This window comes from Argopecten irradians, chromosome 8 (assembly GCF_041381155.1).
Source record: "Argopecten irradians isolate NY chromosome 8, Ai_NY, whole genome shotgun sequence".
Lineage (NCBI taxonomy): Eukaryota > Metazoa > Mollusca > Bivalvia > Pectinida > Pectinidae > Argopecten > Argopecten irradians.
Genome location: NC_091141.1, coordinates 31,554,048 through 31,566,204, shown reverse-complemented (window position 1 = coordinate 31,566,204; position 12,157 = coordinate 31,554,048). Strand labels below are relative to the sequence as shown.

The 12,157-nt window shown below is 38.3% G+C and overlaps 1 protein-coding gene across 1 annotated transcript in view; it reads left to right on the top strand.

Annotated features, from left to right (window-relative positions):
• Window positions 1–12,157, top strand: part of LOC138329840 (uncharacterized) — a 97,585-nt gene that overhangs the window by 83,427 nt on the left and 2,001 nt on the right. Inside the window, exons 7-8 of the mRNA XM_069277128.1 lie at window positions 7,878–7,898; window positions 8,210–8,230. Coding sequence (XP_069133229.1) covers window positions 7,878–7,898; window positions 8,210–8,230 — 42 coding nt within the window. The remainder of the gene's footprint in view (window positions 1–7,877; window positions 7,899–8,209; window positions 8,231–12,157) is intronic.

The following is a 12,157-nucleotide window of genomic DNA, read 5'->3' as shown; positions in this document are numbered from 1 at the left end:
CTATAACTGTGATCAGTAGATTGAAAAAACATAAGGTCAACAAATGTTAGGGTTAGCACATGATTATCCGAAGCATAATAATTAAAAATAAGTAAATTTGGCACAAAATTACATCAAAAGGTATAATAAAAATTGACACAGCAGTAAAATCACATAGTACAACTCCAAGAGAAGAATGAAGTTTAAAACAGGAAATTATATGATAAAAGTTTTATTCATTTGTAAACAGAAGCCTTCTACATATCAAATAAAAAAACATTGACGTAATTTGGCACAACAATAGAAATTATATGTGTACAAACATATTGGCACAACAATGAAATCACATGGAACAACTCCAAAAGAACATCAATGACGCTTTGGCATTAGAATAGGGAATCATGTGGTATAATTGTGGTTCATTGGTATACAGATGCCTTCTGTATATCGAATAATGAAGTTCGAAATATAAACGAATCATCTCACAAGTCTATTCCTCGTCATCACTGCTGGTTTCCAGATCATCCTCGTCGTCGCTAAACTCACCATCCTCGTCTGATTCGCTGTCTGTAGCGTCACTGTCTGAGGCATCACGGTCAGCGACATCGATGAGACGCTGTGGTAGCATTCTCCCCTCATACCAGCATGGCTCCAGACGTCCTTCCACTTCTGACCATCCGTTCCCAGCTACTTTTGGAATTTTGGGATTTGGGATAAGTGCCCGTTTCCAGATACCAACTTGGAAGTTCACTCGGCGAATATGTTCCACCAGACTTCTCTTACACGGTGGAAATGTTCCCATGTCGATGTTACGCGAGGGCAGAATATTGTCGCTGTGGCACAAAGCGTTGATCTTTGTATAGCGGGCAAGATCCACACTGTTCAACCGTGACTGTCCATAAAGTGCACACGTGAAAGATTCTAGTTCGGCCACCAGATCATCAGACACAGTCCAGTTATCGCCCAGACGAGACAATGGGCCGCAGTGTTTCGGGTTCTTCTCCAGGATCTTGATAGGCTTGATCTTTCCAACTCCCTTGAAGGCACTAGTTGTATCACATCCTGAATAGGCATGTACCCCCAATAAGGCGGAACAGTAATCGGGCGTATACTTCTGGGCCAACTCTGTCATGTTCAGAAGTCGTTGTTTGTTCCCAGTTCCAGTATCAAAAAGAATGGTTAGACCGTCCACTGTAGCCGCGTAGTGAAGGAGTAGGAAGAATACATCGGTATCTGGACTCTTCACTCTGATATGTTCATAGCCCCTATCCTTCCCAAACTGACAGTACAAAACAATCCTTGTGTCCGTTTCCTCCTGCGACGACTGGAGAGACTCGACGGCGAACTTCGTTGTACTGACTCCATCTGTCGAGGTTAGGAGATAAGCCTCACCGTTACACACGAGGACCACTTTCCGGTCTTTGAGCATTGGGGCATACTGGTCTGTGCTCCACTCTTTCAGCAGTAGGTTGATGAACTGTTGCTTGTTTTCGTCATTGGTGAGGAATGCCTTCCAGTCAGGGGGCCGTTTGGTCTTTTCACCTCTGATCAACAACTTCTCAGATGTTCCTCTGCGCCGACGTTCCATGGCCTTGATGGACGCGGGGTCATACGAGTCTGTCCTGAACACGACATCTCCAGGAGCCAACATATCAAATATCTTCTTACATATGAGCTTGAAGTTCCCTGGGACTTCCTTCATGCAGTAAAACATCGCATTACCATCATGGATAGTTAAGGTCCTCTCTGTCGGAGGTTGGTTGAATTCTTCCACATCTTTGGCTATGTGATGAAAGGCTTTAGCTTTGTCAGTCTTCGCTAGGAAACCATCTGCTGTGGCCAAACTGTATGGTACTGGTGTAAGGGGGTAGGTCAGAAGCTCCTGTAGGTTTATCTTCAGGTCTGGGTGTGCCTGACATTTCACGAACAACTGGAAGGCAATGTTACCCTGCTGTTTATATTGCACTATTTTGCTTTTGCTCGTAGTCAATTTCACCTTTTTGCTCATCTCATCGATTGTTTTCAGGTTGAGATTCTTAATGGGCTGGAAGAAGTCTTTCCCGTCTTTCAGGCGGTCTGTCACAAATTGCTCCTGAGCATCTTTACCAGCAGCTTCTGCACGTAAAACATCATTGGAGACAGAGTCTGGTGCCGTAGCTCCTGACGACAGTACGACAAGTGCCTGTGTGTCCAAATCGAAAGGATTCATGAAGCTAAGCAACACATCTTTGGTCATCGTCACGCATTTCACACTTTTCATAATCTCGGTTGGTCTTGTGTCTTTGTGTGTGCCATCTGTATTGTCAGACACCATGCCAATCATCTGAAATGTGGCATTGACGTACTGTGAACGTGCATGGGTCGATCGTACCAAGCGTTGGTACGCGCTGATGTTAGTGAGTAGACCCGTGATTCCTGATCCTGCGCCGCCCTTCGATTTAGCGTGCCGCATGAACGTCTCCTCCATCGTTTTGTCAACATCACACCTGTTTCCTGGTGTAAAAGACCTTGTAACGCTGAAGGTGCCGAGCTTGATGAGGTCCGAGGATCCAGGGTGTGATATGTCCACGTTGGCCAGGAATACCGAGTAGTAGCTAAGATATCTGGCGTAGTTCTGACCTCCGAAACTGAAGAAGAGACATGCCATCAAATGGAGAGCCTGTGCGTACAGGTAGAAGTTGTTGTCCTTCACAGCTTCCAGGAGAGAGAACACAAGCCGGACGTGATCCAGGTAGGAAATCCAGAATTGGGCGGTTTTCCCAAGATGCCCATTCGCCACATCACCGCGAAACTTCATGAAGTCGTCCAGAAAAGCACACAAATCTTCATCATTGATAGCGAAGTGAACCGATTCTGAACTGGGGGCTTCCTTAATGTCCGTCAACTTCTGGAGTGTGTCGCGTGGCAGAGCATCTTTCAACTGTTCGTACCCTTGTTTCAACATGAACTTGTCGAGTAGAAGCTGTTCCAAGCACTCGAACATTACCTTGTGACAGTTCATTGCCCGTTCATAGTGTTTCCCTTTCAACACGCCTTCAATGGAGCCGGATGTGATAAGCCCCGCCTCCAGAAGAATGTCCGAGAAACCTGATCCCGCCATTTTCTTTCCTACTATTTTCAAGTAAGCACAAATCAAATGGAATGTCCCGATCATGATGATGTGTTTGCGATACCTCTCCGCGTTGTTCCAGACCAGCGGGTAGGCCTTCATACACACGCCGAGGTCGAACGTTGTGAAGACATACTCCTGACCAACTTCTTCGGTGGCTTGTTCGGCGTGACGGAGACATTCCTGAACAGTTTTGTAGTCCGTGATGGGGTTTGGAATCACCGGGTAGTAGTCTATTGTCGTCAACCTTTCCAGGGCCTTCCCTGTTTGTGATATAAACCCACCGAGACCAGCAACGCAGTGTTCACACAGTCGTCGGAGGAGTAACCACAGCAGCTGTCGATTGGAAGATGTCTTCAGCGCAGTGGGGCATTCTGTGTATTGCTGTTGTTAGATGTCAAGCTTGGGACTTTTCCGTTGAGATACATAACAGTCTGGGAGCTCTACCGAAGTTACTTCAAGTGTCCGTCGTTTGCTACGAGGTATTGTTGGTGCGTTTGATGGTACTGCCACATTGCTCGACACTTCCTGGAGCATGATTCCTTGAGCTGTATGGACCGAGCCGCTGCCGGTTAGAGTGTTGATCATCTGATCGAAGCTGTCAAATTCAGAGTGGAAGACGGACATTTCACCTGGTTCGCGGATGATCTGACTTGACAGCATCTGTGATGACTGTTCCGCTGCTTCAGCAATGGCCGTTTCCAATTCCAAGGCGAAAGGGTAGTTCTCACAATGACCCAATCTGTTGAGTACATGAAATAGACAATTTATTATCATCGCGTTAATTATGATAAGCAAATAAAATCACACGGAGATTGATCATTCGAATGAGTTCGTACTTTTGTTTTATCACAAACCTGTTTGATATAGCGATGAGTTGTTTACTCCGAAACATGTGATGTAAAGTGAGACATATTAGGACATGCTTGGGTAACTTCCACTCCCCGTTGGTGGCTGCTCGACAGATGTCTTCTCCTATCGAGGATACGATTCTCTGTAGACGACTGTTTTCCGGGCGTGTCTTATTACCAGACAGAAGGCAAGTGAGGAACTTCTCTAGGGATGGAGGTAGGACGTTGACATTTCTCAGCAGGGTCTGAGCAGTTGGTGGCCACGTCAGCTCATCCGATGTCTCGAAAGCGGTCCAAATTTCCTAAACAAATTATGCAATGCTTCTGGTCATTTATCTATTCATTTAACATTTATTTATCCCATGTAGCATATATTAAATTATACAGACACAAATATATTGTTAAGTTGTTACGTCCACTCCATATCGTTCTGATGATTACCTGATTCAAATGAGCACCTGTCTCCTCTATCATGTCTCGTGATCCAAGCTCGTACGCTTTCCTGATGGCGTTGTTAATATCAGCATCGGATCTGTACAAAACATATTATCGAAATGCTCCGAGGAAACAGAAGGATATGATACCGGCATAATGTTTCTCCAACTTTGTCTTCAGGTTCTCTCCTCGATAATTCGGATTAGGATGACCAACCTCTTCCAATTTTGTTTTATAAACTTGACAGAGTTCCATCAGTTTCACTAGTCTCTCACACTTGATGACCTGATCGTCGATGACTTTACATACACTTCTGAATGCTTCACCGTGACACCTTTCCATTTCTTCCTGCCGTTTCTTTCCCTCTTCATTCCGACTCCTCCATTTCATTGGATCCTGCATGTAGGCAATCCTGCACGATTTGTGATACTTCGCCTCACATGCAAATAAATCCCGGCCTCGTATGCGAGTTAATAACCGATCATCCTTTTTCTTTTCAGCTCTTTCAAGAATAGATATCCACCCATCTTTGTCGAAGATTGATAAACCCTCTGTTGTCCACCATCCACCTTTCGCTTTCACTTTCTTCAGATTTGTGGAATTGCAAAATATACAGTCCGGTGTAAATAATATGCTATCAGCTGATGACCGTCGGCTCGATCGTGACGAACTACTAGGCGCTGGGTTGTCCTCTACATCAGACAATCTGTTAAGGTTCATCGTGAACTTTTTGTAGCATGCCTGGTGGTAGCCATGATAAGACTCCAGAACGTCAGGAATGAGAGCACATGCTGCGTCCATCCGATGTGCTGATCCAAGAGGTTGACCGAGTCTCTTCCTACGAATTTCATGTAGCCTTGCAAGCCTATTCTGAGGTTCACTGAGATCACTGAATAACGTAAGTTCACCATATTGCAGTCCATCAAAATGTACAACGCAATTGTCCTTTTCTTGACCTTTTGGCTGTCTTTTGGGCTTTTTAGTAGGTGGCGCAGACATACTGTTTGGTCCATTTATTTGTCACACTAGGTAAATTAAAAAGAAAAGAACGTTATAATTAGAACAATACATTTGATCAAATACATTTTTACATTTTTCCAGAACCTTGGTTTTGAGTCAATCACCAGCTTGTTATTGCCACTTTCGATATCCATCATTTCACGTCGGCATCTGTAAACCTCAAAAAGATATTAACAAAATAATGACAAAAAATTTCATTTTTGCGGCCATCTTGAATTCCTTTACCCTTGAAATCCATCATTCTATATTCTGCATTATCGGCGAGAGCAATACCTCCATTTTGATACATCATACATGCATATCGGACAATATTCAACGATGCTGTGTGGATTTTATCGATTTTAACAGATTTCGTAAAATTCACAGTGGCGGCCATCTTGATAACGTCATAACCGGAAGTTCATTCCAGATATGGTCATTTACTTCAGATTATATCTTATATCAATGAAAAACATTCAATGCGAAGAAAATCGATGATTATCGACTGAATTCTCTCCAATTTGTAGTTGTAATCGCACAATTTCCTATCAATTTTCCAGTTTTGGCGGCCATCTTGGATTTTTGTATCATCAAATTCAACAAGTACATGTTTCATAATATAGGCAGGAGTAATACCTTCAATCTGATACCTCATTTGTGCAAATCGGACAGCAATTAGGGTCGCTATGTCCTTTTTATTAATTTTGGTCAATTTCATGAAATTTACGGTGGCGGCCATCTTGATTACGTCATAACCGGAAGTTCATCCCAGTTTATACAATGTTACCTCTCGATTTCGTTATCAGTGGGTCATAAGGCTTCAGAAAAGCATTGGTTCTTTAAGTTGTGGGGGGGGGGGGGTTGCACGTGGACCCTCCTAGATCCCGGCCTATACAGTCTTGTGTGTATATCTGCATATTACTTACCTATTTCATAATATGTGTCGATTATAATATATTTAGAACTGCGATAAGCTCTAAAATATGCATATTAAACTAATATTTTACAATAAATTGGCAATCGTATATAGTGTCCTATTTGCTATAATCATTCCGAAACGTTAAGTCGTCGAGTACTAGATGCTAGCCCAGTGCAGTTTCTAGCGTTTTATCATTGAGTTTGTGCTCATAGTATCCATTTTACTTTTCCTTCCAACAAAGTGGTACGCTTTGCTGATTATGTGCAATAACTACTGGGATGTGGATCAAATCATTTACGGATTGTGAGTTAATATAAAGCCATGACCAAACAGTGATTCACGGGGCTCACCTAGACGAGTCTTTAGACTCAAGATTTTCTTGTGGGACTTAACAAAATTGTGAGAACCCTCGATTTCTTTGTAATGGGAATCATCCAAATTTGAAAATTAGTGGTCATGACTCGCCTTAAGATTCCTTCATAAATAACTGTCATGTTCCTTACATAATACGATGTTGCAATAACTTATGGATATTTTAAGTCATCTGACCTTTAAGACAAGAATGATCTATAGTCATAACGCTTTGTGTAGTGTTGTCTGTCGTGTTTCGTCCGCAAACCTTTCGTACGAATGACTTCTCCGCGATAACTGCAAGCCCAGGGTATGGGCAGTGAGTTGATGTGCTGAACGAATACGAAGTTTGTTCAAATGAATGACTTTCATTCAATGACACAGGGGTTGTATAGGCTAAAGTCTTAAAACGACTTCTTGACAATAGCTAAGAGGACTAGATATCTGACATCGGAACTGATGTTTACATGGAAGGACAATCAGGTTGGTTAAAATTAATGAGCTTGACATTCAATTAAGGCCACCATAGCAAAACGCGCCTGATATAATGTAACGAATTCAATAGAGAAAAATAATTAACAATAATTAATAAGCTTCCCGATATTTGGCCTATAACATGCTAGAATGAAGAGCTATCGAGTTTGATCAAATGAGTAACCCTGACCCCCATTTAAGGTCACTGGGTAAAAAAGACACTTGATGAAATATATGACTTTGATATACTCTTAATGACACAGTGTTAAATATATTAGAAACTTAAAACATCTGCCGGTTGTCTTGATTGTTGGGTGAAGAAAATGCGAGCTTATTTGATCATTTAATATTGATCCAACGATCACTGATACTATCGTGCTTATTTGTCAACGGTGAGCATCTTTAAATTATTGGAGGTGTCTTGTTTTGTATTAAAATGACCGTTAAGACTCCCAGGCTTCTTGTTAGTAACAATTAGTATTTGTAAATTTAAACTAAGAATTCGAGCTATTTATTTGTAGTGACCATAAGCCATATTTCCCACTGAATTGTTCTACTAACATGTTCTTGTTCATATATCACATATATATATATATATATATATGGCAGCATAAACGTTATCCAATGAACTATTACTGGGTATGGTCCGCAAACAGCATTGGCTTAAAATAAATAACATTAATGCTTTATAAATATAAAGATGTATATACATGTCTTTCATGTCGTATTTAATTTAAACTTTGATTATTTTTTTTCACAGCTGACCTGTCCTCATTGTCAGGTAAGTTACGATGTGTATCTTCTGTCGGTGGGAACATTTTCTTTTATTTATATTGTTGTCAGAGAACAGGAATATAATCTGCTTCATTGATAACTGTAAGATTATTTATAGGTTATAGTATATCGTTAATGGCTCTGTGGCGTTAAGACATCAGACATTTACATGTATCACTTTGATTGAATCAATCATAGTAACAGACAATAACAAGACTAGTTTTTGTATATGTTGGTTATCAACACTAACCCATCTGAATATATATGAGGTTTTGTTGTTGTCTCATTCTCGCTAAATCAATCATTTCTATGTTACAGTACAAGGGGAATGACTTCGAAGTAAGTATCATATTTCATGAAATTGTCAGTCATATACAATAGTGAATCATTTACTGAAACGTTAAACTAGTATAAATAGAGAAATGCCATTGAACATACACGTCTAAATAACGTATGTTCTTTCTTTGTGTGTCGCGATCCTCACAGGTATTATCATAGTATTAAACGGACACAGCAGTATCACAGATCATCGAGTGGATACCAATTATATATCTGTATCAAAATCGTATCACTTATTGTCAGAATATCACCAGTAACATATCCGTGATTAGGTGACACTATTAATCAAGATTATGCAAGTATTATCAACAACTCAATGTTTGTATTTACCGCAAACATAATAATGGTGTAAACAAAGTACATAACAGTTGCAATTTGCCCAAAAATAATGTAAAAGCTAATCCAGTTGATATACATAAAGAATCCTTACAAATTATTTTCAAACTGATAACGTTATCATATCAAGGATTCGGTGACACTTACATTAACATACGTATAATAACGCACCACCTTACCTTTTGTATTACATACTTTCAAATGAAGCTGCAATCGAAACATAAGATAGTTATATCAGAGACGACAGTTATCTGATGAGTATTACCAGACTTTATATTGTAGGACCGGATATGAAGGATAGGGATATTCTACCCGAGGGTCACAAAATGTAGTAAAACCCGAGGCTTACCGAGAGTTTTGCAACATTTTGTGATCCCGAGGGTAGAATATCTCTATCCGTCATATCCACTTATGAAAGAATATTTTTTCTTTCATATCTCGACGTTTTACTGCAAGTTTACAACTATAATATCCCGCCATTTTGAAATAAATTCGAAGAAATCAACGACTGGAAGTCAATTTTCTATACATGAAAAATTACGGGATATTTTCAACACAAATTCCGTTGTTTGCATCTTTTAGAGTAAAACCAGTCAATTTTGTGAAAAAAAATATTAATATTTTACCGAGGATAGAGTGATTTTGTTGACAGCCTCAGACGACATAGGTGTATTGCCCTAGACCAGCCAGTATTACACCCGTAGGTATGAAAGAATATATGTTATGTGTTGAAGGTAAACAGATTTAACACGCTAAACCAAAGTTTAGTGAGACGGAAATTTCACTATCTTACCTAAAGGTATTAAGACGAATTTACTACAGAGATCACAAATGTTTTTATCTATGTCTACTAGCTGATCCGATGTCATGGTTGTTAAAGGATCACGAGACTAACATTATTGAAGAAATTATAATGGGTAATATAGCTGTATCATTATACTAAATATTGACAAAATATTTACAATTACCAAAAGCATAAATAAGAATGGACTTATTGAAAACAAAAAAACCTCATAATTAGCAACATTCTGTTGAGATCATTACTTGCTGTTCAAAATATACACACCACAGCCAAACATAAAATTAAGTATTAGAAAACGAAATAAAGGTATTGAAACTCGATAGAATAAAAAATAACTAATATGACCTTCAAGTGAAATCCTAAAAAGCAAAAAAGTACGAGACGTTTACATAGATGGATATGAACATCCATTCTTAAAAATCCCAGGTGCCAAGTGATACAGACATAACTGATGTTAACATAACTCATACCCATTGGATTATAAGTAAAGAACAGTTACTATAACAGTAAATTTGGCTCAAAATAAATTAATACTTTCTTGTAGGAAAGATACATTAGAATTACATGTTGATAAAATTTAACCAAATACTTAAAAATCATAATAGTGTATTGATCTAGCATTTACATGTACTAACAACATATATATAGTTCCCATGTTCTGGTATTTTTGTTAGTTCATGAGGTATAGCCTGTGAAAACGTCATAATTCAGGATTCGCGGTATAGGTGATACATATGCTTTCTTGTTATATCCTCTTTCATAAAGCTAAGTTAACGAGGTATCCCTCGTAATCAAGTAATTGTTTCACTAATTATACGGTATAACCATCGTCATATTCCAGAGTGTTCAACAAATTAAATGATTATTGTAATTTTCTTTAAAATGAAATCATTTTATGGATAGCATATAAGAATAGTACAAATCCATGCTTCTGTATGATATCATACCTCCTTACCTTTCGTATTACACCATAAAGCTCCAATCTAATCATCAGAGAGTTATATCAGGGACGCCAGTTATCTAATGGTTATAACCAGGCTTTATATTTTATAACCAAACGACTTGTGTATATTTAAATGGTTACCTTTTTTGTACAAAAAGTCATATTTTTCATTATTTTCATAATATATCGATACAGTTTATACAGTTTGTTAAAGGTCAGAGATACTTCAACAATATGCATTTATTTCCTGCACATGAGTTCTTAAAACTACATAATCTCATTACGTGCGTCCTCGTTATGACTACCAACGTATTAGACATGTTTGAGAAGAAGAAAATACATTAAACAAATTAAGTGATTTAAAGCGTAAATATACTTTAAAAAGATGCCACCTCAATGTCGACTGCGGTAAGTTTTATATTCCCTTCAGAACACTATCAGGTTAAATGAGCTGCTTAAAGCCTTTTGACAATGAAAGTCTGACAATTCGATTTTTATTTTGATTGATTACTTTGAAGTTTGAAAGAATGGTTTTGGAAAAATTCTGACATATTGAATAATGCGAAACAGGCTTAAAATTAAAGGATATCAGATAGTTTCTATTCTAATGTATTGGCCTATGACTGTTGTAAACTAGAGCTATATACATATGTCTTTATCAATTATCCACAATAACCTCTTTGTATGATATTAGAATAAAAATAAAAGACTTATTTTAGAAGAAAAAAACAACAACAAACTTATACAAAACTCTACCGTTTTAACCACCTAACTGTTTGCAAAGTGTATTCGATAATGGTACCGTTTGCTTTCTAGATACTGTCCGTCCTTTTATCTCTACCTGTCAATATAGCGATTTCATTAACTATGCAGTCGTTAAATATATTAATTAAACATAAATAATTGCACGTTCTGACGAAAAAAAAAATCATTCAAATATGACCCCCATGGGACATTAGTTGTCAATGGCAACAAACATAAAATGAAACTAGACATCATATCGGTCCTAAACAACCATGTTTCGAAAAAATGCCAGAGGGGTACATGGGAACCTACTTCTCCTCCCGCACTAAACTGTTTTTTATAGGCGTCATATGGTGATTCTGCTTACAACATGAGCTAATTTAACAGTCGAACTAGCTTCGTTTTTTTGGATATAAATACATACCAATTTACAACTTGTAACTTCGTATTAACTCTTATTTTCGATTTCTTAAAAAGCAAACTATATTATTGCAAAGTGTCTTAATAACGTTCAATTTGATATGTTTATCTAAAAACAATGACTATAACCATGACGTTACACCAGTGTTGACATGCCGTAATCCATTTGATACATACATTATAACGCGTATATCAAATGCATGTATACTGTATATAACAAAATAAACACAAAAAAAACCGATTGCCTAGATTGATACGTACCCCCTTCTTAAAACTCCCAGGTACTTAATGATAAAGACCAATATTAACATAACTCATACCCAATCGAAGTATAAGTAAAGAACAGTTACTATAACAGTAAATATGGCTCAAAATGTATGAATTCTTTACTGTAGGATACATCAGAATTGTATGTTGATAAAATTGTGTCAAATACTTAAAAACAATGATGGTTGTATACTGACCCAGCATTTACCGTTACTGGTGACGTATTTATAGTTCCATTTTTCTTGTGTTTGGTATTGGTATTCACGAGCTATAGCGCTAACGTTATAATTCGGGTTGTGTGGCATAGGTATTACATATGATTTCTTGTTATATCCACTTCCTTAACGATACGTTAACAAGGTATTCTATAAGTAACCGTTTCACTACACGTGATGCCATTCGGTTTATTGATATT